The sequence below is a fragment of the Myotis daubentonii genome, chromosome 3 (assembly GCF_963259705.1).
Source record: "Myotis daubentonii chromosome 3, mMyoDau2.1, whole genome shotgun sequence".
NCBI classification, from domain to species: domain Eukaryota; kingdom Metazoa; phylum Chordata; class Mammalia; order Chiroptera; family Vespertilionidae; genus Myotis; species Myotis daubentonii.
The window spans coordinates 41,951,818-41,978,302 of NC_081842.1; the positions used below are offsets into that span (position 1 = coordinate 41,951,818).

At 37.8% G+C, this 26,485-nt stretch overlaps 1 protein-coding gene across 6 annotated transcripts in view; it reads left to right on the top strand.

Moving 5' to 3' along the window:
* The window catches only part of ATP11B (ATPase phospholipid transporting 11B (putative)), a 110,257-nt gene that overhangs the window by 2,990 nt on the left and 80,782 nt on the right, over nucleotides 1-26,485 (top strand). For all 6 annotated transcript variants that reach the window (XM_059687125.1, XM_059687128.1, XM_059687127.1 and 3 more), the window contains exon 2: nucleotides 25,549-25,665. In XM_059687125.1, coding sequence (XP_059543108.1) covers nucleotides 25,549-25,665 — 117 coding nt within the window. The remainder of the gene's footprint in view (nucleotides 1-25,548; nucleotides 25,666-26,485) is intronic.

A 26,485-nucleotide genomic window follows, 5' to 3' on the forward strand; every position in this document is an offset into this window, starting at 1 on the left:
AGAGAAAAGATGACAGCATCTTCATTATAATAGTGGAAATGTCATTAGCTACTAACTGTTTTCTAATATTTAGTCATTCATGTGACTATTACCATATTGGACAGATCAGAGTAGAACATTATCGTTATCACAGAAAATTCTACTGGACAACACTACTTAAGACTTTTAACTGAAAGTCTTTTTCAATAAATATTTTAGTTGATATGTAATATTTACAGGGCAATGTAATGCTATGTTTTTAAAGCACATCCTTTGTGCAAACATTATAATGTGCTAAAGACTGAGGATGCAAATATAGGTCAGTGAGGGCCTTAATCTTTTGTGCTCAGTGTCTTATACAGTACTTAACAGAGTAGACATTGAGTTCATGTTTGCTCAATAAATAGGTGAAGAAAGAATGAATCCCATGGTATTGCTTCTGTGTTCAGAGATACAGTGATAAAACCCAAGAGTGACCAGTCCAGAAGAAAGCTAGAAAATGGCTGCAATTTTACAAAAATGCAACTGAATGTTGTTACAGTAAGATGCTGTTTCTTAAATTTTTTCATAAATGTAGTCCCTTCATATTTGTTTTGGCAGTGGTGGAAGGGCTGATAAAATTGTTTTCTGATTCACTGAGAAAAATGGGAAGCTCTTAACCTAAACTGTCTCAACTTTCTGTTTTCTCACCACACACACTCACTGAACTTGTTTATAATTGTACTAAATTCTTCCCTTTCCACCTGTCACAAGGAAGGTGTAATGGTCTTCTTTTTAAAATTAACTGCTTGTGCTATTAATCCTGGTCTCCACAGTCCCCAGCAAGTATCTGTACTTGTATGTTTACTCTTTACCTTTAACCTGTGAACATGTTTAAGCCTCTCTACTATTTTATTTTGTACTGTACCTGAAAATGTCATATCCTTTTCAAATTTCTAAAAAATAGGTCTTTTCTGAATAACTATGCCGTCCAATACACATGAAGCATGGCTAGTTCGAATTGAGATATTCTTAAGTATAAAATAAACACAGGATTTCAAAAACTATGACGAAAAAAGAATGTAAAATAACCTCAATTTTTTATATGAATTACATGTTAAAGTAATATTTTGGATATATTGGGTAAAGTAAAATATTATAATTCATTTTACCTGTTTCTTTTTACTTTAAAAAATATGATTACTAGAAATTTTAAAATTATAAATGTGGCTTGCATTTGTGGCTCTTTTATATTTCAGCTAGTGCTGCTGTGTTTCTATATAGTATATAAGTCTAGATATCTCAAGAGACTATCTGAGGGTAGGGGCTATATCTTGCTTGTCTTTATATCCCTTGCTCTCAAGACAGCAGCTGGCCCATTGAAAGTACTCATATACCAAATGTTGGTTGAATAAATGAGTGTCAGATTTATTTCAGCATCAGTTTGGAAGTACCTGCATTCTTTGCCTTTCTCTCGGAATGGAGAGTAGGAAAAGAAAGCTAAGGCCTCTGATGGTATTATTTTGATGTGGCTAATAAGTTTTAGTCTCATGAATTAATATTTAAGAACCTAGATCTTTGAATGTTTGCTTTTTTATCTCTTATGTTCAGGCATGTTATCTTAGATACCCAGTTTTTCATTTGGTTAGGGAGAGTCAAGCGTTAGAAGAATCCCAACTATCCCAGCAGTACTGAAGTAGGGACCTTGACCAGATCCTTGAAGAACCTTATGATGCCAATATTGTCATTAAATGTCCCTGTAGCCTGTTTTCAACTTAGCAGCTAGAGTGATCTTATTTAAACACAAGTTAGATCATGTAATTCCTGTATTTACAACCGTCTAAAGACTTGCCTTCTTGCTCACAGTAAAAACCAAAGTCTCTACTTGGTCTGTACTCCCAGCTCCCCAAATCACTTCTCATTTCCCATCACTCTTCACTCACTTTGCTTTATCCACACTGACCCTCTTGCAATTCATCAGAAGTGTCAGGCCTACCTTGCTTAAATCCCAGGATCTGTACCCTGGCTGTTACTTCTGCCTGGAATGTTCTTCCTCCAGTTATCTGCTGTCTCCTTTACTCCATGTCTTTACTCAATTTTTATAAGTGAGGCCTTTTCTGGACATTCAGTATAAAATTGTAATGCTCCCCAACACTTCCCTATCCCCCTCCCCTGCTTTTTATTTCTCTTAGCACTTATCACTATTTAATATACTCTATACTTTTATTATTTATCTCATTTATCCTATGAAGGCAGTAATTGTGGTCTATTTGTTTTAGTTCTCCATATAACCACAGCTGTTTCTCAACTCTGCATCCACATTTAGGTAATACCATTTCTTTTTCATTTATTCATTCATTCACTCAGACATTTTCTGAGCACCTACTCTGTGATAGCATGTTACTAGAGCCAGCCGTGGGCAAACTACGGCCCGCGGGCCGGATCCGGCCCGTTTGAAATGAATAAAACTAAAAAAAAAAAAGACCGTACCCTTTTATGTAATGTTGTTTACTTTGAATTTAAATTAGTTCACACAAACACTCCATCCATGCTTTTGTTCCGGCCCTCCGGTCCAGTTTAAGAACCCATTGTGGCCCTCGAGTCAAAAAGTTTGCCCACCCCTGTACTAGACTCTGGAATTACCAAAATGAACCCCTGTTTTAGCCAGTCTTCTAGGAGTCTCTTCTTCCCTAATAGATATATGTTGCATTGTTGTCATTTTTTTTCCTATTAAGAAAAGTGTTTTAGTGACTGTTCTTACTTATGTTTATGTATTTTAAATTTTTTTAAAATTGATTTTAGAGAAAGGTAGGGAAGAGAGAGAGAGAGAGAGAAACAAACATTGATGTGAGAGAAACATTGATTGGCTGCCTCCAGCCTGAAATCTGGGCATGTGCGCTAACGGGTTATTGAACCTGTGACCCTTTGGTTCATAGGATGTCACTCAACCAACTGAGCCACACTGGCCAGGGGCCAGGGCTATGTGTTTGTTTTAAATTGAAATACTTAGTAGTGGAACTGCTGGGTCATAGGGTATACACATTATGACTGTTACTAAATGTTGCCAAATTATTTTCCCAAACAGGAGAGTTCCCCTTTCCCTACATCTTGGTCAACACTTTGTACTGTTAGACTTAAAAAAAACTTTTACCAATCTGATGGGTGTGATTTATATCTCATTTTTCTTCTAATTTGTATTCTTTTGATTGCTGGTGAAATTCAGGTGTCCTATATTTCATTCATATGAATAAATTACCCATTTTTCTATTGGGTAGTTTGTCATGTCCTTATTAGTTTCTTTTGTAGTCTGGATGCTAATTATTTGTTGCATAAGTTGTAAATATCTTCTTCTAGTCTGTCCCTTGTATTTCACTTTGTTCATAGTGTCTTTTTTTTTTTAATATATTTTTATTGATTTCAGAGAGGAAGGGAAGGGGGAGAGAGATAGAAACATCAATGATGAGAGAGAATCACCAATTGGCTGCCTCCTGCACACCCCCCAATGGGGATGGAGCCTGCAACCCAGGCATGTGCCCCCAGCCAGAATCGAACCTGGGACCCTTCAGTCCGCAGGCTGATGCTCTATCCACCGAGCCAAACCAGCTAGGGCTCATAGTGTCTTTTGATATAGAAATGTAAAATTTATTTGTAAGTAATTGCATTGGGCACATGATTTCTGCTTTTTATTACTTATCTAGAAATTCCTTTTCTATATCAGAATCAGAAAGCTATTTTTCTAATGTTGTGCAAATTGTCTTAATATTTAGTTTGTCAACATTTAAGTCCTTAATATAGATGGAATGGATTTTTGTATATGGAATAAAGTAAGTAATTTATTTTCTTCCATATAAGTTACTTATCCCAGTGCAGTTTATTGAATGAGCCATCTTTTCACCACTAATCTATGTTGTTTGCCTTCTCTGTCATAAATGAGCATTCTCTTCATATATCTTGTCCTCTTTCTAGATTCTCTATTCTGTTTCATTCATCTGTTGACCTATTGGAGCACCAATAATACACTATCTTAACTATAGTGTGTATGTGTGTGTGTGTGTGTGTGTATATTTATATATATTTATTGTTTAAAGTATTACATACTAGAGGCCCGGTGCACGAATTCGTGCACCAGTGGAGTCCCTGGGCCTGGCCTGCAGAATCTGGCCAAAACCAGCTTTCTGACATCTCCCAAGGGGTCCCGGATTGCGAGAGGATGCAGGCCAGGCCGAGGGATCCCACTAATGCACGATTGGGGCTAGGGAGGGATTCGGGAGGTTGGCCAGCAGGGGAGGGCTCCAGGGCGTGTTCAGCCCATCTTGCTCAGTCCTGATCGGCTGGACCCCAGCAGAAAGCTAACCTACAGGTTGGAATGTCTGCCCCCTGGTGGTCAGTGCATGTCATAGCAAGCGGTTGAGTGGCCTTAGCATATCATTAGCATATTATGCTTTGATTGGTTGAACAGACAACCAGACACTTAGCCTGTTAGGCTTTTCTTTTTTTTTTTTTAATATATTTTATTGATTTTTTACAGAGAGGAAGGGAGAGAGATAGTTAGAAACATTGATGAGAGAGAAACATCGATCAGCCGCCTCCTGCACAACTCCTACTGGGGATATGCCTGCAACCCAGGTACATGCCCTTGACCGGAATCGAACCTTGGACCTTTCAGTCCGCAGGCCGACGCTCTATCCACTGAGCCAAACCGGTTTCGGCTGTTAGGCTTTTCTTATATAGAATGTCTCCTTTTTCCCCCATCGACCCTTTCCCCTCCCCACCAACTCCCACCCCACTGCCCCAGTGTCCGTGTCCATTGGTTATACTTATATGCATGTATACAAGTCCTTTGGTTGATCTCTTACTCCCTCCCCCCCCCCCCTTCCCTCTGAGGTTTGACAGTCTGTTTGGTGTTTGTCTCTAGATCTATTTTTGTTCATCAGTTTATGTTGATCATTATATCCCACATATGAGTGAGATCATGTGATATTAATCTTTCTCCAACTGGCTTATTTCACTTAGCATAATGCTCTCCTGGTCCATCCATGCTATTGCAAATGGTAAAAGTTCCTTCTTTGTTATAGCAACGTAGTATTTCATTGTGTAGATGCTTTTTAATCCACTCATCTGCTGATGGGCTGTTAGGCTGCTCCCAAATCTTAGCTATTGTAAATAGTGCTGCTGTGAACATAGGGGTGCATATATCCTTTCTGATTGGTGTTTCTGGTTTCTTGGGATATAGTCCTAGTAGTGGGATTACTGGGAGTTCCATTTTTAACTTTTGAGGAAACTCCATACTATTCTCCACAGTGGCTGCACCAGTCTGCATTCCCACCAGCAGTGCACGAGGGTTCCTTTTTCTTCACATCCTCGCCAGCACTTATTGTTTGTTGATTTGTTGACAATAGCCATTCTGACAGGTGTGAGGTGGTACCTCATTGATGTTTTGATTTGCATCTTTCGGATGATTAGTGACTTTGAGCATGTTTTAATGTGTCTCTTGGCCTCTGTATGTCCTCTTCCGAAAAGTGTCTATTTAGGTTCTTTGTCCATTTTTTGATTGGATTGTTTATCTTCCTTTTATTAAGTTGTATGAGTTCCCCATAAATTTTGGAGATTAAACCCGTATCTGAAATAGCATTGGCAAATATGTTCTCCCATGCAGTGGGCTTTCTTGTTGTTTTGTTGATGGTTTCTTTTGCTGGGCAGAAGCTTTTTATTTTGATGTAGTCCCATTTGTTTATTTTCTCCTTAGCTTCCATCGTCCTAGGAGCTGTATTGGTAAAGATATGGCTATGACATATGTCTGATATTTTGCTACCTATGGATTCTTCTAAGATTTTTATGGTTTCCCATCTTATGTTTAAGTCCTTTGTTGAATTTGGCTTTATTTTTGTGTATGGTGTAAGTTGGTGGTCTAGTTTCATTTTTTTGCATGTATCTGTCAAATTTTCCCAACACCATTTATTGAAGAGACTGTCTTGACTCCATTGTATGCTCTTGCCTCCTTTGTCAAATATTAATTGAGCATAATGGCTTGGCTCTATTTCTGGGTTCTCTGTTCTGTTCCATTGGTCTATGTGTCTGTTCTTGTGCCAGTACCAGGCAGTTTTGAGAACCGTGGCTTTGTAATATAGGTTGATATCTGGTATTGTGATTCCTCCAACTTTGTTCTTCTTTCTCAGGATTGCTGTGGCTATTCGGGTTTTTTGTGGGGTTTTTTTTTTTTTATTTCAGATGAATTTTTGTAGCTTTTGTTCTAGGTTTGTGAAATATGCTATTGATATTTTAATGGGGATTGTATTGAATCTATAAATTGCTTTGGGTAGTATGGACATTTTAATGATGTTGATTCTACCAATCCATGAACACGGTATATTCTTCCATTTGTTTATGTCTTCCTCTATCTCTTTTCTCAAATGTCCGTAGTTTTCCTAGTACATGTCTTTTACCCCCTTAGTTAAGTTCATTCCCAGGTATCTTAATTTTTTTGTTGCAATGATAATGGGATTTTTTTTTTTAGTTTCTTTTTTCTGTGAGTTTATTATCCTATATAATAAAAGCTAATGTGCTAATAGACCGAACAGCAGAACGACAGTCCGGACAAAGCCAGGGCCACGAGGGCCGGCCAAGGCTGCGAGGACTGAGCCCATTGCATGAATTTCGTGCGTTGGACTTCTAGTTGGTGTATAAAAAAGCCATAGATTTCTGAGTGTTAATTTTGTATCCTGCTACATTGCCGAATTTATTTATTAAGTCAGGTAGTTTTATGATGGAGTCTTTAGGGTTTTCTAAGTATAATATCATGTCATCTGTGAATAATGACAATTTTACTTCTTTTCCAATTTGGATGCCTTTTATTTCTTCTTGTCTGATTGCTATGGCTAGCACTTCCAGTACTGTGTTGAACAGGAGTGGTGAAAGTGGTCATCCCTGTCTTGTTCCTGTTCTTAGAGAATAATTATAGTATTTTTTTTATAAGTCTTGATAACTGGCTGTGCAGAACTGCCAATCCCCTCCCCGCCCCGAATTGCATTAGATCTTTACTCTTCCATATATTTCTTTATTTTATTTTATTTTATCTATTATGAGATTTTTATATTTATTTTATAATTTAATTTTTTTGTTAATCCTCAACAAAGGTTGCAGGCTGGGGAGGATCCTGCAACCAGGGTACATGCCCTTGATAGGAACTGAGCTCGGGACCCTCTGGTCCGTAGGCCAGCGCTCTACCCACTGAGCCAAACCAGCTAGGGCCATATGCTTTTAAAAATCAGTTTGTTTAGCTCTATGGAAAATCTAGGATTTTGATTGGCTTTACATTGAGTTTAAGTTTCTTCTATTCATATTTCCCCCTTTGATATGTAGAAGATATGGATTGTATTTTCATCCTTATTTTCCAGCTATGCCTATATGTTGAGTATCTCTATTTACCCATAAATAATAAGGGGATTTAAAAAATTTTAAGGCCAATATTTCCTTTAACTTCCACTTTACTATTGTATAATACTTGAGTTTTTATTTTATCAGCTTTATTGAAATATAACTCACGTATCATAGAATTTACTCATTTAAAGTATATTATTTTAAAAAAATTTTAATATATACAGAGTGGTGTAGCCATTGCCACACTCTAATTTTAGAACATTTTTATACCCTATGAGACTTCCTACCTACTCTCTGTTCCCCCAAACCTCTGGCTCCCTGTCCTAATCAATCACTAATCTTCCTGTATATAGATTTGCCTACTCTGGACATTTCATATGAATGGCATCATACAATATGTGGTATTTTCTGACTGTCTTCTTTTACCTGGCATGTTTTCAAGGTTCATTCATGTTATAGTCTGTATCAGCAGTTCCTATTTATTTGTTAATCCTCACCCAAGGATATTTTTCCATTGATTTTTAGGGAGGGTGGAAGAGAGAAGGAAAGACAGAGAGAAACATCCATGTGAGAAAAGCACATTGATTGGTTGCCTCCTGCATGCGCTAACTGATGAGGGCCCAGCCGGGGAGGAGCCTTGACTGGTTTCAACCCTTTGGTCCACAGGCCGATGCTCTGTCCACTGAGCCAGACCGGCTAGGGCAGCAGTTCCTTTTTTTGTACTTATTAAGAGGCTTTACATTTTAAAAATGAAGTTTTATTCAGAGCAAGAACCCTGACTTCTCATATTGGTATTTCCACAGTACCAAGTATATTATCTAGCATATAGTTAGTGCTTATTAGTATTTATAAATTGAATTTTAAAAAATTAAATTGTAGAATAACTTAACAAATGACTTACTAAGTGGCTTGATATTTCATAATGGTCAAATATTTTTACTTAAATTTGGTACAGTGCATAGTATCAAGTCCATTTTTACCAATGAATACTTGTGTTGCATATTGGTACTCTGAGATTTCACTTTGAAGAGTCCTTTGCAATGAGTGCGATTGGCAGGTAAAGCTTTGTTTAGGACGTAATCACATTACCTAGGAAATTGTTTCTTCACTCTTGCATCTTCTAAACTACAAAGGGAAATAGATATTTTTGCTTACCTGAGTTCTCCACTATGCTCTTTAATATAGAATTCTGAAAACTAACAAAGATGTAGGGGGGTTCTTGGTTCTTTACTATTAAAAGATGGAAAATAGTTCTCTAACTTTATGTTTTTCTGTTGAAATTTAAATGTTGTGAAGAAACTGGCCTCTAAACTTAGATATGCAGGAGACCCTCAGATTTTGTGGATCCAGCTCTATCTACCATGAAAGGGAATTGATGCAGTGCTTACTGTCAATGTTGAGCAACTTTTTTCCAGCATATATTTGCAGAATTAAAAAAAAGAAAAGAAACAGGAATTTATTATGAGACTTTCACTAAAGTCAAAATTCTTAAATAATCAAAGATGCTTTTAAGAGTCTTTATAGTCTTCTTGACCAGTGATTTTCAACCGGTGTGCCGCAAGAATTTTTAAAACATGCAATACCTGGCCCAGCTGGCCTGGCTCAGTGGTTGAGCATTGACCTATGAACCAAGAGTTCACTGTTTGATTCCTAGTTCAGGGCATATGCCTGGGTTGTGGGCTCAGTCCCTAGTTTGGGGTGTGCAGAATGCAGCCGATCTATGATTCTCTCATCATTGATGTTTCTATCTCTCCCTCTCCCTTCCTCTCTGAAATCAATAAAAATATTTAAATAATAATAATAATAAATAAAACATGCAATAACTGACTTTTTTTTTCAATCCTCACCTGAGGACATTTTTCCATTGATTTTTAGAGAGAGGGAAAGACAGAGAAAAATATCGATGTGAGAGAAACAGATTGGCTGCCTCCTGCATGAACCCTGACCAGGGCCTGAGGCTGGGGAAGAGCCTGCAGCCTAGGTATGTACCCTTGACAGGAATCGAACCTGGGACCCTTCCGTCCACAGGCCGATGCTCTATCCACTGAGCCAAACTGGCTAGGGCAATATCTGACTATTTTTACAGGGGCACTGACCTCTTTTCCCTTAGAACTTTAAATTTTAAAAAATGACAACACCTAACACAACAGTAGCCATCTGGTGTGAATGAATCAAAGTTATACCTATTTTTTGTCAGATCAGCAAAAAATGTATTTTCTGGTGGGTCATAGAATTTTAGTAATTAATAAATGTGTGCCATGAGATGAAAAAGGTTGAAAATCGCTGTCCTAGACCATGGGTTAGTTCCCTATTGATGATGTTACCTGTAGATTGAGATAAAGTTTTAAGTGGTCAATAATAAAACAAGAAAAACTAAGTCATATTTGTGTGTGTGTGTGTGTGTGTGTGTGTGCGCGCGCGCACATGTGTGTATGTCTTTGGTTAAATTTATAGATGTCCTTGTTTTTGAGGACTGTCTTGTAAATTTTTTAAAAATAAACTTTTAAATCTTAGAATATTTTAGATTTACAGAAAAGTTGTAAAGATAATTACAGAATTGTTATACATTCCTCTTACCCAGTTTCTCTTCTTGTCAACATCTTAGGTTACTATGCTACATTTGCTACACCAATGAACTAATATTAATACATTATTATTAATTAAGCTCCATACTTTATTCTGATGTTTTTAGTTTTTCATTAATATCCTTTTTCTGGTTCAAACTCCCATCTGGGATAACACATTACATTTAGTTTCATGTGTTCTTGGTCTTCTCTGGGTACTGACAATTTCTCAGACTTTTGAGAATTGTCCTTAAATTTTAGATTGTTTTCCATAACTTTCTTCTTTTTTTGTTAATATTCTTGTTTTGAAAAAAAAAAAAAAAGTTGGCACCTTTATGTCAGTTTCTCAAAAGTTTTTATTGGTCTGTGAAATCCAAAACAATTTTTGGTCATCAGAAGCCAGTGTGATGACCATTAATAATTAAAGATTTCTAAGTTTCCTAATTATGTCTTAATTTTATTATATAAGAAATATCTATTAGTAATTAAAAAAGTGAGTATAAGCTTAGAATTAATTGATATTAAAGGGAGGAACTGATGATCTGATTTATGACAGAAATCTGAGCATTCATTCATTAGAGCTATGACTGCAGAAGATCTGAATTCAGTTACTCGATGAAAGTATACCAACTCATTACAAAGATGTTACTTAGAATTACCAATATATAAAATGTGATAGTGTATGACTTCAGCTTTCTTCATTTTTCATGTTAAAAAATTCTCTCCACTTCAAATGAGGCAAGATCTTATCCATTTCCAAAGTTTTAATGCTTTAGACCTTAGCTCTTGATCATTTTCTGTTCTTCCTTGATCCCCTAGTACTTTTTTCTTTCCCATAAATTTATGTTTCTCCCTCTTTCCAAGATTTTTCATTTCAAACCTAAAATATGCTTATGATGATTTGCTTACACTAAAAGTTTTCACTTGATCCAGCTTTTCAGCAGTTAACCACTTCCCCATTCTCCTCTCCTCCCCTATTCATCAATCCACTGTAGCCCTTTTAACTATATTCAAATTGTATTAGCAAAAGTTACCAATGATTTCCTAATTATTGAGTTCAGTGGTCTTTTTTTTTTTTTTTAGTTGAAATATTTCCTTTCTGTAACTTCTTTCTGGGTTTCTGCCACACCACTCTTGTTTTTCTTCCTTTCTGGTGACCTTTCTCCTTTGCTTACTTCTTTTCTCCTATGTTTATCTTAAGTGATAGCCCTGCAATTCCATCTCTTACCCTTATTCCCTTCTTCCTCTGTACACTCTTAATAGGCAGTCTCATATATATATATTTAACTTCAACTATCATCATTTTACTTGTCAGGTTCCAATCTCAAGTTCAGTCCTCTTTCCTAACCTCCAAACAAACTTATCTAGTTGTTTACTAGATATCTGTATTGGGTGTCCCATTTTGAAATCGGATGATTCTAATTTAATCTTAACTATATGAGGGGAAATAGGAAATTAGGTGATATCTAAAGTAAATAAGGCTTAAAACACTAAGGTTTCATCAACTCCAAGTGGGCAGGGACTTGTCAAAAATTTTTATCATCAGTGGTCCTTAGCACACTAAAAAGCACATAGAAGTACTCAGTGAATACTCTGATTGGTTGCTCAAGTAGATTCATTTCATTATATGCAGAAGGCAAGAATTGCAGATTAGGCCATAGCTGGTTTTGCTCAGTGGATAGAGCGTCGGCTTGCTACTAAAGGCTCCCAGGTTCAATTCCAGTCAAGAAAACGTGCCTGAGTTGTGGGCTTGATCCCCAGTGGGGAGCTTGCTGGAGGCAACTGATCAACGATTCTCTCTCATCATTGATGTTTCTATCTCTCCCTCGCCCTTCTCTAAAATCAATAAAAATATATTTTAAAATAAGAATTGCAGATCAGTAGTACAATTTTAATAGTATTATGCAGGATAAGAACTGAAAGAACTGAAAATAAGCTAAAGTATTTTCTGTTTTAAAAAAATACATTTTCAAAATTATGTCAGTTTGACCCAGTGTTGCCAAATCACTTCTATGCTTAAAATTTAATTTTTCAAATTTTCATAGCAGTTTAGGATTTGCTGAGTCCTTTTTCCCCCTAACTTTATACAAACATGTTTTATTTTATTCTGAAGCATGTTTCTCAGGTTCCCAGCATATAAAATTATTAAGACAATTGTGTTCCTTTTCCTTCCACCTTAGTTTTTTTATTTTTATTTTTTGTGTCAATTCTTGCCTAAATAAATGGGATTCACTCTGCATCTCTATTTTTTTTACTTTAGTATGCTTTTTTAATGTTATTGTGTAGAATTTTGTGGTTGTATTTTTGTGATACATATTTTTTTAAATATTAAACTTTGAAGGTACTGTGTAAAAGATACGTTGTTGGACCGACTATATGTCTCAGAGTTGTAGCCCACTGATTCTAATATACTAAGGAGCACCTAGGAAACCATCTTCATTGCCATTGTTTAAATATATTTTTATTGATTTCAGGAGAGAGAGAGAAAAAAACATCAATGATGACAGAGAATCATTGATTGGCTGCCTTCTGCACACCCCCTACTGGGGATCAGCCTGCAACCTGGGCATGTGCCCTGACTGGGAATTGAACTGTTGATGCCCAACCATTGGGCTACACCAGCCAGGCAATTGCCATTGTTACGATTGTGCAGGAAAAAGGAGAAGACTCAGAAGTGTTTGAGAAACCTGGGTAGAAATTTCTTTTTATCCATATATTTCAAATTTGTTATGCCAGTTATAAGATTTACAAGTTTCACTCCTTATGTAGCCATTGTTCAACTGATAAGCAGACCAAAAAAACCACACAATTTTAGGGTTCTTGATTATAGAAACCTAAATTCTCTCTTACTAAGTCCTGCAATTTTAAAATTTCATCTAAGCTAGCACACTTTCACACATTTATTTTTGTCATAAATGTCTCTGATTCTATACATAGATATCACCAGTCTAGCAAACGGGCTATTCATTATCATGGCTGAATTATGACTGAATAGGACTCTTCTAATCCAGAAAATCCATGGTGTAAAGTCCAAAATGGGTGAAATTGATATTTTTAATTGTGGTAAAATATGCATAACTTAAAACATTATTTTAACAATTTTTAAGTGTATAGTTCTGTGACATTTAGTACATTCACATTATTGTACCGCCATCACCACCATCCATCTCCTGAACTTTTTCATTATCCCAAACTGAAACTTTATATTCATTAAACACTCTCTATTCCCCCCTTCACCAAAGGCCTACCAAACCCTGAATTTGACTTCTCTTTCTTATTCCTTATACTAGAGGTCCGGTGCATGAAATTTGTGCACTGGTGTGTGTTTTGGGGGGGGGGGTGTGCCTCAGCCCGGCCTGCGCCCTCTTGCAGTCTGGGACCCCTTGCTCCTTACCACTCAGCTCGCTGCTCCTTAGCACTGCCGCAAAGGTGGGAGAGGCTCCTGCCACTGCCGCTGCACTCACCAGCCATGAGCCCGGCTTCTGGCTGAGCGGCGCTCCCCCTGTGGGAGTGCACTGACCATCAGGAGGCAGCTCCTGCATTGAGCATCTGCCCCCTGGTGGTCAGTGCATGTCATAGCAACTGGTCATTCTGCTGTTTATCCATGTTGTAGCATATGTTAAAATTTCCTTCTTTTTAAGGCTAAATACTATCCCATTATATGTACATACCATATTTTGGGTGATCATCTGTTCAATGCGCACTTGGGTTGCTTCCATCTTTTGACTAATGCGAATAATATTAACATGAACATGGGTGTAGAAATATCTGTTCAAGTCTCTACTTTCACTTCTTTTGAGTATATATCCAGAAGTGGGATTGCTGGATCATATGGTCATCTGTTTACTTTTTTGAGGAGCTGTCATACTGTTTCCAGGTGTCTGCACCACTTTACATTCCATTCAGCAGTGCACAGGGATTCTAACTTCTCCACATCCTTGCCAATTCTTATTTGTTGTTGTTTTTTAAAATGATAGTCATTCTAATGGGTGTACAGCGATATCTCATATTTCATCATGGTTTTGATTTGTATTTTCCTAATAAGTTGATTTCTTTTACATCTGGAATAAACCCCACCAGCTGTAAAGCTGTACAAATGGCTTTGATGAGTATAGGATAAGTCTGGGAATACCAGACTAAAAAATTTCCTATTAGCCTCTCTCTCACTAGTAATGGTGGATTTTGTTAAATAGATAGCATATGTTACCTTTAAGAATCTTAAAGTCTGGAGGGCGAGATGGATATACAGACAAGCAATTAAAATTCAGTGTCATAAAATCTAGAATGGAAGTGTATAAAAGGTTTGGTGGGTGTAGTCAATAGCGGATGCCATCCTTTATTTCTGGAGAAATGGTGTCAGGTAAAGCTTCACTGAGAAGGAAGTTCTGAAGCTGAAACTTGAAGGATGACTAAGCTTTTGCTGGAGATATATGTCAGAGTAGGGAATCAAGTTCGGGAAGTAATATAACCCGTCATAGATGAGCTTTCTCTAGGAAAACATTAGCAGATGACTCAAGAATTTTGGAATGAAAAAATCACTCTAAATCTTATATCTTGTAACTAGAGAGCTTGTCCTAGTCCATCCCTGCTCTAAACCAAAGTTTTTGGAAGCTGAATAGTCTGATAGATGACAAACTACTTTAAATCTTAAAATGAAAATTATGTAACATGAAACAAAAAGTTAAAATTAAATTGTGTTCGAATTAAGGGCATATTTAAGTTATTTTCTATCACTTTTGGTCTGTTAACAGTGTAAAATTATCTTGACTTTACAATACCTTCATATGGATATATTTTATTTAAAGTCTGTTTTCCAGCGATAAGTAATTTACAATTAAGTCTGTAGATGCAGTAAAATAGATTAAATTATTCCTCCCTAGAAGCTTTGTATTTTTGCTAGGCCACTTTCATGGACCTGTGGATATTGGAACATATATAGCCAACACAAATCACTTTTATATAAAGCATGTGACCTAAATAAAGCTCTGTCATTTGTTTTAATAATCCTACTCAATTTTTTACTCTGAAGCTTTTTTCATTGTTGTTTGAATTTGGTTTGTTTTGTTGTTGTTTCTTCTGAAACTTTCTGTTATGGACGAACTAGATCACATATAAGAATAAGAGGCACAAATTTTCTTTGATCACTGTGAACTCTAAAGATAATGTTTTCTTAGTTATGTGACAATATTTAATTATAGGTCTACTAGAGGCCCGGTGCATGAAATTCATGCATGGGGGGTGGGAGGGGGTTTGGTGTCTGTCAGCCTGGCCTGCGCCCTCTCGTAATCCAGGACCCTTCGGGTAGGGTCCCTAGGCCTGGCCGGCGATCAGGGCCTATCGGGGCTTTCCTTCCCCTGGCTGCCGTCAGCTGGCCCCAACCCCGCCGCTGCCACTGCTTGCCATCTGTGTGGCACTGCCCCCCCACCCCCGCCAGTCGCCTCCCTCTGTGGGCGACAAGCTGTGGGGTAAGATCACTTGGTTGGCCTGGGCCTCCCTCTTTGGGGCAATCAGTTGCAGCGCCTCCCCTTCTCCCCCCTCAACCCCCCCCCCAATCGATTGCCCAGCAGAGGGTGGCCTGGGCCTCTCTCTGTGGGGCGATGGCAGGGCCCCCTGACCAATCACATTGCACCTGCCTTGGCTGGGCCTGGCGCCAGTGCGTGTCATAGCGTGGTTGTCTGGACGGTCATTCTGCTGTTCAGTCATTCGGTCGATTTGCATATTACTCTTATTATTGTAGATAGTGTCTTTTTAGCTCTTTTATTTGTAATGCTTGGATTTTTTAATAAAATCTTTGGGATTTTAAGATGGTGCAAAAGCTGGTATATTTGGTATAAAAATGTGAAATTTTTTTAATTCATTTTTAAGTACTTCTTTTTGCCAAAAATCAACTTCTAAAAATTATAAAGCTATTTACTGGTTTGGTTTCCCTAGGTCTCATCAATTTGTGGTTACAAAAGGAGCCTACTTCAAATCAATCCTGTGTGTTGTCAGTTCTTCCCCTAAATCAGAGGTCACCAACCAGAGGTTCGTGGACCACTGGTGGTCCGCGAGATCTGAAAGGTTGGCGACTGCTACCCTAAATACCACCATGAGACTTTTTGTTCAACTTCAAGTACCCACAATTTTTTTTTTTTTAGTACCTGTGGCTTTAACATATGTTCACAAATCCAGAAAAAAAGAGGTTTTGAATTTCATACTTTAATTTTAGAGTACGAGGGTTTTTATTTTTAAACAATTTAAAATTGTGTGCTTCCAAAACTCATATTAGGTGACTAGAATACCACTAATATATCTCGATTCCTTTGCCTAGGACAAGATGAAATCAGAGGAGAAAGTAGCAGGCAAGCATCAAAGGGTTGAGGTTATGAATGGGTAGTCTGGGATGACTACAGAAAATGTAGTATGTGCCAAAGGTTTCTGAACTCAGGCATGTAGCATAGTATTAGGGAGTTCAGATTTAACTTCTTTCTCAGTGCCATAAAATTGCTGATAATGGTTGCTAGAAATAGTTTGAAACTATACTTGAACTCTACACTAACAGTATAGTTATTAAATTAATTTTTATACAGATGTGTGGTTTTAGTTTTTTTTTTTTACTCCTGTGAAAGAGAGGTGTTATTGAAACATAAAGATTCTCTTGTGTTATTTTTAAAATATAGAATATTGAGATGGGGAACTGATTACAAAGCAGACTTTAGGGTAAGTGGTTTTAAGCTTCTTTACATGAAAACTATGCTTACTTTTATCAGAAAAAAATCCACTTATATGCAAATTTGCATACAATTCCAGAGATTCAGAGGCCTGAAGCCCATGTTTGGATCCTGCTATAAGTCACTTTATTTTTGCTTAGTTTGTGAGTAGTATAATTTGTTGCAGAGAAGATGATGCCAATGAACTGAATTGGGTTAATTTCCACAACGGACACTTAGCTGTACTTATACTACAGTCACAAATATAAATGTAACTATTTTATGTTTGAAAAAGAATATACACACCCACACATATGTGCATGTCCTTGATTATAGCATGATTGGAGATTGTGTGACTTAATTACAAGTGAAAAAAGCAACTACAAATGTATAAGTGGATGTTATGGCTTCTTTGGGAATAAGGAAAACTTACTATTTTCCTGGATTTGTCTTCTTATTTTTATTTTTTGCAAGGCCAACATCTTTACTTCTGCGTAGAAGGGTGCGCACACATGGTCTGGAAGCGGGCACACACCGAGCAGGTGGTCTGCCTGGGATTTATAACCCCTGACGCAGGTGACCTGTCCTTGCTCTTGATTGGAGCTCAGGGCACAGTCTTTCACGATTGGCTAATTCAAAGGGAGGGGTTGGCCTTGGCTGTTTCAAGATGGCGGCCCCCAGGGGAGCTGCAAGCCACGCGGCCAACATGGCAGCTGCCAAGTCACACAGTCCAAAATGGCGGCTGTCTAAATTGTTCTTTGACAGAAATGATGACTTGTTTATTCTCACAGTTCCCCCCTTTCTTTATTTAAACTCTTTTCTTCAAACTCGGCTGACATCCATTGACTTTCCTGCTCTGCAGTGTCTAGGAGAAGACTAATTTGCTGTTTGGTCAATGCGGTTTCGATTAACCCTTGGATAAGGCGTGGGATGATGTGACATCCCATCCGCTCCTAATCAAAGGGGTGAATGTGGACACCATAGCTCTAGGGCAGCGGTTCTCAACCTGTGGGTCGCGACCCCTTTGGGGGTCGAACGACCCTTTCACAGGGGTCGCCTAAGACCATCGGAAAACACATATATAATTATATATTGTTTTTGTGATTAATCCCTATGCTTTAATTATGTTCAATTTGTAACAATGAAATTGGGGGTCACCACAACATGAGGAACTGTATTAAAGGGTCGCGGCATTAGGAAGGTTGAGAACCACTGGTCTAGTGCATCGGAGAAAGGAGCCTCGATCCCAGGCTCCAGCTCACTCGTCACTAAAGCTGCTGATGCCTTAGGCTCAGTGATGGTCCGTGTGCTGTGTTGTCAGGGATGAATGTGCAGCACTGACCCCAACATTACACATCTTCCTCCTTTTTTGTCAGAATTGTATCCAAAGTCAGCCTGCTCTCCCAGGTCATCCTGCTGCTGGCATCTGGCTGTTAACTATCCCTTCAGCTACATCTCAAGCGTAGTTAACGAGCCTTTGCTGGTTCTAGAAAATATAATCCACCACATTCTTGTTCACAGTGGACCACCAACACAGGACAGACTCAAACCCTGCAGCAATCTGATTTCTAGCCTTAAACTTCTTGGCACTCCTCCTGGAACCCCAATGGGATCTGTGTGTACATGGGAATCAAAGGAGCCCCCTAGACTCTCTCCTCTTCCCAGTCTGTCTGTCCACTGAAAAAGGTTTACAATATGCCAATGTGAAAGGGATAGCCAATTGTATCAGAGCGCAAGGTCCAGTCCATTTCCTGGGCAAGGCCATACGTCAGGGTCCCCCATGACACCACCAGACATCAGCATGGGCTATCGACAGTGCAGCATGATGGGCTTCTGGGGATACTCGGCCATTTATGCATCTGGATACATTTCTCATGAACTCCGAGCACTGTTCCCCCCTTGGAGAGGCAGGAGGTGAGAAGGCTACAAGGCTAATTCCAATGTAACCCCGATATTTGGGGGGCTAGCAATCTGAATCTGTGCCGGCATTCTAATGTACATTCTTGATAACCTATAATGAAGTCACTGCCCCTTTCTCCACAAACTGGTCTTGCAAGACCTGTTACCTCAATGCTCACATTTCACAGAGGCCATAAACCATGACACAGCCCCTGGAGAGGGATTTTCAACGCTGGCGCCAGGCAGGCCCTTAGATATGCTCTCAAGAACCCCATCCCAACCTACGGGGCTTTTTGCAAAGCCCACAAAGGTCTGGAAGTATAATCCATATTTGGGGGACAAAGACACCAAAAGGGGATAAAAGAGGGGCTTCTACCATGTTGGTTTGCTCAGATTTTGGAGGTGACTCTGCTGAGACCGCTGGCATAATAAAGCTGTGTAACTCCATTTCTCTAAGTGTCGCTTGGGTTTCTTTGATCTTCTACAACAGAGGTATCGTTTACATCAGAGGATGGCCTGGATCATTTGGGGGGTTGGGGGGTGTCCTAGCTAGCCCTTTACCTCTGTTGGATGGGAACAACAGGGCGAGAGTCTTACAGGAAGCATTTCCCCAGGCGGTTTCCTCATGGTACAAGGCAAGCACACATTCCATCCCGTTACTGTCTGAGGTCCATCCAAATGGGAATGGGACCACTTGGGCCTCTAGCCTTCCTGCCGTGCAAGTGTAACAGTTGCTTTCATTCAGGGCGTGTACAGAATATTTAATCCATTCCACCCAGGCATTTGTTCCCTTATATCCTACTTCAGTTTGCATGGTGGTGGAAGTGGCCTAGGGGATCTTGTCCTGTGACATCTACTCCTAAATCTAGTCCTAGCCAATCTTTTGGCCTAAAGGCTGAAATATCCAAGTCATTCAAGTTATCTATAACCAATAACTTAACTGGGTAAGCATGATCCAGATTGTACACATTTGTCCAGCCCACATTGTAAGCCCCTGCAATTTGCCAGATTCCTAAAGCAAATAGAGCCCAGTATATGATGGTTATTAAGATAGCTCACAGTTTTTAGTGTCAGTTTCAAGGGTATATGTCCTGGTATGGCTGTTCAAGTTGAGGTGTGTCTGCCCTTAACTCGTATGTGATGGGTCCAACTTTGCTCTGCAGTCCGAACAGCAGTCTCTGATTGCCGTGGGTCTTGCTTGGGCCCTTCCTGTAGTTGACTCTCGGTCCCAAGCTTGTAGTTGGCCCAGGGGTAATGGCTGTCCCTCCTCACAGCCGCAACTTGGCAGTGGGGTGCATCTCCTCAGGAGAGGGTGTCCAGTTTCCCTGTGGCGACAGTATCCTGGACGAGCCCCCAAATTGTTAGAAATAAGGCGAGCCCCCCAAGTCAGGGGTCCTGGTAGAACACAAAACATACTTGGGAGCTAAGCAGCAAGGAAAACATCTTTACTTTTACGTACAAGGGTGGGCACACATGGTCTGGAAGTGCACACCGTGTCTTCTTATTTTAAATTACATTATTTTGGAATATGGTGCTGAATTTAAAACTGTTTAATTTAAAATTGATCTTTTTTGAGCATTTCAATATATCCTCTTAAAATAATTGAGGAAATCTAAGGAATTCTCAGACTTGAGCATGTGATCACTGGTAATTCTAGTCATGAATTAAATGTTGCATATATATATATGTTTATATGTATGTATTGGGAGGGTCTGCATTTTTTTGAACATAGTAATTCCAATCTTGTTGGAATTTAGCAAAAAATATAAAATTCTATATTAGTGGTTCTCAGCCTCAGTTACCTTGACATCCTGTTAAAGATTTGTATATTCTTTTAGACCCTCAAATTTACTTTGTTTTTTTTCCCCTTTAACTTATCCCAGAAGCTTGCATGCATGGTTATAACTTAGTGTTATTTAACATGGTTACAGTGTAGATAGTGAGTGAATGTGCTTCATGTAATTTAATGCTCTAGTTACCTGTGTATTCTTGGAACTTTATGAACTTTATAAGCAAACTTCCTATGAACCCCCTTTGAAGAATAAAGCCATAGATTACAGTATTAGAATTCAAGCTATTTGCTTGTTCATTTATTTATTGAGTTGAAACATCTTGATTTGTTCAGGTATACAGTATAACAAATCAGATAATCCTTCATGGCTTAACATACAACTTAAACTCAAATATTTGTTGAATGAATAATGTCATGTACCTTTAAGATGAGCATTGATTTCCAACACCGATTTTGAGACCTGCCTTTTCTCCCTCATGAGTTATTACAAGACACAATTGTAACATGTTTAAGAGATAGATAAGATGGATAAACCTTTAACCAGACACATCAAGAAAAAAAAGAGAGGACCCAAGTAAAATCAGAAATGAAAGAAGAGAAATATAAAGGATTGTAAGAAAATACTATGAACACTATATACCAACAAATTTGACAACCTGAGCAAAATTTCTAGAAACATACAGTCTTTTAAAACTGAATCAGGAAGAATCAGAAAACCTGAATAGACTGATTACAATTAATGAAATTGAAGTAGTAATCAAAAAAACTGTCAGCAAACAAAAGTCCTGGACTAGATGGCTTCATAGGTGAATTTTACCAAACATTCAAAGAACTAACACTTATCCTTCTCAAACTATTCCAAAAAATTCAAGAGGAGAGAAGACTTCCAAGCTCTTTTTACGAGCGCAGCATAATTCTAATTCCAAAACCAGAAGAAGATACTACAAAGAAAGAAAATTAATGAGTGGCCAATATCCCTGATGAACATAGATGCTAAAATCCTCAACAAATTATTAGCAAATGTGTGGATCCAGCACACACTAAAAAGATCATACACCGTGATCAAGTGGGATTTATTCTGGGGATGTAGAGTTGGTACAATATTGGCAAATCAGTACATGTGATACATTAGATAAACTATGAAAAATAAAAGTCACATGATTATATGAGTAGATGCAGAAGAAGCATAAAAACAAGCACCCATTTATGATAAAAACTCTCAGCACACTGGGAAAAGAGGGATCTTACCTCAACATAACAAAAGCCATATATGAAAATCCAACATCATACTCAATGGGCAAAAACCAAAAGCATTTCCCTTAAGATGAGGAATAAGACAGGGATGTCTGCTTTCACCACTCTTACTCAACACTAGAGGCCTGGTGCATGAAATTCTTGTGTGTGGGTATGTTCCCTAGGCCTGGCCTACGATTAAGGCTATCTTTTCCGGCTGCCCGCAGCTGTCTCCGCCCCCTGCTACCACCCACCCCCAGTTCCCCGATCGGGTGATTGGTGCCTGATGGCTGGGGGAAGGGACTGAGAGGTCAGCTGTTCCTGCCATCTTGCCAGCCCCACCTCCACTATGGGTTACTCTGTGTGTGGGGGGCAACCAGCGGGGCGGGGGCCTTGGCCTGGTGCTGCCCGCATCCCTCACCACCCAACCCCGGTTCCCCGTTCGCCATCAGGTGATCGTAGCCTGCTGGCCGGGGAAAAGGACCTAGAGGTGGCCAGTGTGCCTCATAGTGACTGGTCCAGCGGTCATTCTGGTCATTAGGGTCAATTTGCATATTACCCTTTTATTATATAGGATAGTACTGGAAGTCCTAGCCACAGCATCAGACAAGAAGAAATAAAAGGTATCCAAATTGGAAAGGTGGAAGTAAAACTCATTATTCGCAGGTGACATGATATTGTACATTAGATAACCCAAAAGCCTTACATTTATTAGACTACTAAATCTAATAAATGAATTCTGCAAAGTAGCAGGATACAATGTTAATGTTAAAAAATTAGTGGCATTTTAACACAGCAATAATGAACTAACCTCAAGAGAAATTAAGAAAGCAATCCCACTTAACAATTGCATTTTTTAAGTAAAGGTACCTAGGAATAAATTTAATCAAGGAGGTAAAAGACCTGTACTTGGAAAACTATAGGAAATTAAAGAAATTGAACAAGATACAAATAAGTGGAAGCATATACCATGCTCATGGATTGGAAGAATTAACATCATTAAAATGTCTATACTGTCCAAAGCAATCTATAGACTCAGTGCAATTCCTATTAAAATACCAATGACATATTTCACAGGTCTAGAACAAATATTCCAATAATTAATATGGAACCCCAAAAGACCTGAATAGCCTCAACAATCTTGAGAAAGAAGAACAAAGTTGGAGGTATCAAACTATATTGTGATGGCATTATAATAAAAACAACCTGTTACTGGCATAAGAACAGGCACATAGATCAGTGGAACAGAACAGAGAGCCCAGAAATCAACCCATGCCTTTATGGTCAATTAATTGACAAAAGAGGCAAGATCATACAATGGGGTAAAGACAGTTTTTTCAATAAATGGTGTTGAGAACATTGGGTAGGAAATGCAAAAAAACGAAACTAGACTACCAGCTTACACCGTACATAAGAATAAACTCAAAATGTATTAAAGATTTAAATGTAAGTTGTGAAATCATAAAAGTCCTAGAAGAAAACAAACAAATGGGACTACAAACTACAAAGCTTTTGCACAGAAATGAAATCCAACAGAATGAAAAGACAACCCACTGAAAGGGAGGACATATTTGCTGATATATCTGATAAGGAGTTACTTTCCAATATATTAAGAACTTTTACCACTCAATACCAGAAAATCAAAACAATCCTATAAAATAATGGGCACAGGACCTGAATAGACACTTCTCCAAAGAGGACATACAGATGACCAATAGATACATGAAGAAATGCTCAAAATCACAAATCATCAGAGAGATGTAAATTAAAACCACAGTGAGATACCACCTTACTCCTCCCAGAATGGCTTTCATCAATGAATTAATAAGTGCTGGTGAGTTTGTGGAGAAAAGGAACCCTTGTGCACTGTTGGTGGGATTGCACACTGGTGCCACCACTTTGGAAAGCAGTATGGAGTTGGCCTCAAATAGTTAAAAATAGAACTGCCTTTTGACCCAGTAATCCCACTTGTGGTAATATCCTTAGAATCTCAAAACACTAATTCGAAAGAATATATGCACTCCTCTGTTCATGGTAGCGTTATTTACAATAGCCAAGATTTGGAAGCAGCACAAGTGTCCATTAGTAGATGAGTGGATAAACAAGCTATAGTACATTTACATAATGAAATACTCCTCAGCCGTTAAAAAAACCCAATCTTACCTTTTTTGACAGCATGGATGGATCTGGAGATTATTATGCTAAATGAAATAAGCCAGAGAAAGACAAATACCATATGATATCATTTATATGTGGAAACTAATGAACAGAATAAACTAATGTACAAAGTAGAAACAGAGACATGGATACATGGAACAAACAGCTGTCAAAGGAGTGGAGGGAGGGGGAGACTGAATGAAAGAAGGTAAAGGGGTTAGCCAAAAGATATATAAACATAACACATAGACACAGACAAAAATGTGGTGATAGCCAGAGGGAAAGGGAGTCGGGCTAGGTGGAGGTGAGCAAGGGAGAGGAAGTGGGGACATCTGTAATAGTGTCAACAATAAAAATAAGGTTAAAAAATGAAAAACTAAATATCCTTGAAGAAACTGATTTTGAAATCAGACACCAAATGGCACCTTCAGATCCACAAGATGAGGCCATCAGTATAAAATTTAACTTCACGTGTATGTTTATTTTTTAATGGAGCATACAAATGCATTTAATTCACAGTCCTGTACTGTTTCTAAGATCACAAAATAAATTTTTAAAAATCAGAATAACAGCAGTTGAAAATCATACATCATACTGTTAATATTCTGATGTACTAAATAAAATATCCCTCTAGGTAATATGGGAATTTCCACTATTTGTCTGTGCTTAGTAGAACTTTTACAGGGATCCTAAGCATTGAATGGCAGCCACATTACTTAGTAGATTATAAAATTAGAGTCCTTAATATCTGAAAATAGATTATTCTAGTTTATGAATATCAAATTTAATAGACCTTTTTTTTCCTGATTTAAACATTTTATATAGTAAAAATAGAGGTAAATCATTCTTTCAGTTAAAATTTTTCAATAAATATAACACTAATAATACAGTTAGAATACGGTTTTGTATCCTCTATATTTTGACTCACGTTTAATATTTTATAATTCACCCAAATACATGTGTTTATACCAATGTAAACAAACTGGAATTTAACCAACCTGCTTAATTTTTACCACCAATTAATACTTGCATTTTTTCAGTATTAATCATTTTAGTTTGACCATATTATTTCTACCAAAATTGTGCATTCTACACTCCCACAGTGCTTCACAATTGTTGACCTTTTAATTTAGTAGTACTAGTAAATAACCCTTGACCACTGTGAAAAAAACAAAAATCTAATAAATTCCAAATCATTGTCTCTTAGAACGAAAATAAAAAGGTTTTGGCATTTGGTGACTGCTTTTAGCTTGTCAAGGAGATCCAGAGATTTACCAGGGAAAGAGTACAACACTATACGAATGAAGTATTAGTATTCTCATCAGTGCAAACTTTTCCAGTAGAGATCATTATTAAATGTACCTTGAGCTATGGTCGTTTAAATTTTGAGGCCAGAATTATAACCATATTTCAGGGAGTCAGTTGATAATGTAATTAGCACAAAGAGATGATTGTATGGAATGAGTCTAGCAAGGCCTAATGCATTGTAAATCTTCTGGAAACAAAGTTCTTTGAAGCCAAGGTGATCTGAGTGTAGAACAAATAAAATATAAACCTTTTTCATCACATGTGGTAGGTGCTAACTAGGTCCTAGCTACTCTTCTATGATATTTTTTTTTTCTTGTGGTAGCATTTCTGATAGTACGGACTGGTTTTCATTACCAGAGCTGTTACCTGGTTATTTTATATCTGAATAAAATGTTCCTGTTTACCTGTGAATGAAAAAAATATGTGGCTTAACTCTGCTAATAAATAAAGCCTATACTGTATGTAATTCTAGGCCAGTAATATGTGTAATCTGAGCAGTTAGTTAAAACCAAATGTAAAGAATCGTAACAACTAATATTGTTGACCATTATTTTTCTTTGCTTTTTCTTAGGGTTTTGACCCACCACATCAAAGTGACACAAGAACTATTTATATAGCCAACAGGTTTCCTCTGAATGGCCTTTACACACCTCAGAAATTTATAGATAACCGGATCATTTCATCTAAGGTAAGAATTAACACTATTATTAAAATTATATATATGTATCACTTTGTTTTGTAAAGTGATTTGTGTATTCTAGCGTACATTTATTACCTTAAAAATTCAAGGAAATGGTTGGTAGATTTATCTTAACCAAAATTGTGAGCTGTAAAATAAAAGGAGTTGCCCACTGTTAATAGCATATAGCCAACATACTAAAAATTATCTTTAGTTGCAATTAAACTAAGAAACTAATATTTATACTTAGTGCCAGGCACTGTATTAGGTACTTCTCATATCATTTAACCTTTACAACAACTCTGAGATAGCTTTAGAAAGTGTTACACTCATTTTGTACCAGTTTCATCATTTGAATTGCTGGGAAATAATTTACCGAGGGTTGCACACTAGTAAGTGATGAGACTGGAGTTTGACCTCAGTTCTGTGCAACTTTAAAAAGCCTGATTTCTTCCAGTTTTATCCTCTTCTGTAAACATTTTATAGTATCAAATACTGCTTCATTCTTACATATTCTTCCTTGTTTCATTTTTAAAATCTCTTAGTTTATTTTGAAAGTGAAGATTATAGAGTAATACTGTCCAATAAACTTCTCTCATTGTGGAAATGCCTCTCATTGTGGAAATGCTTTCCACACTAATATGATAGCCATTAGCCACATAGGGCTCTTTATGCCTTGAAATGTGGCTAATGCAGCAGAAGGACTTTATTTATCTTAGCCACATGCATCTAGTGGTTACCTTATTGGACAGTGCGTTTATAGAGGATGTGAATCAGAGAGACTAAGGCTAACGTTCTTCTTAGATCATACGTATTGCTTAATAGACCA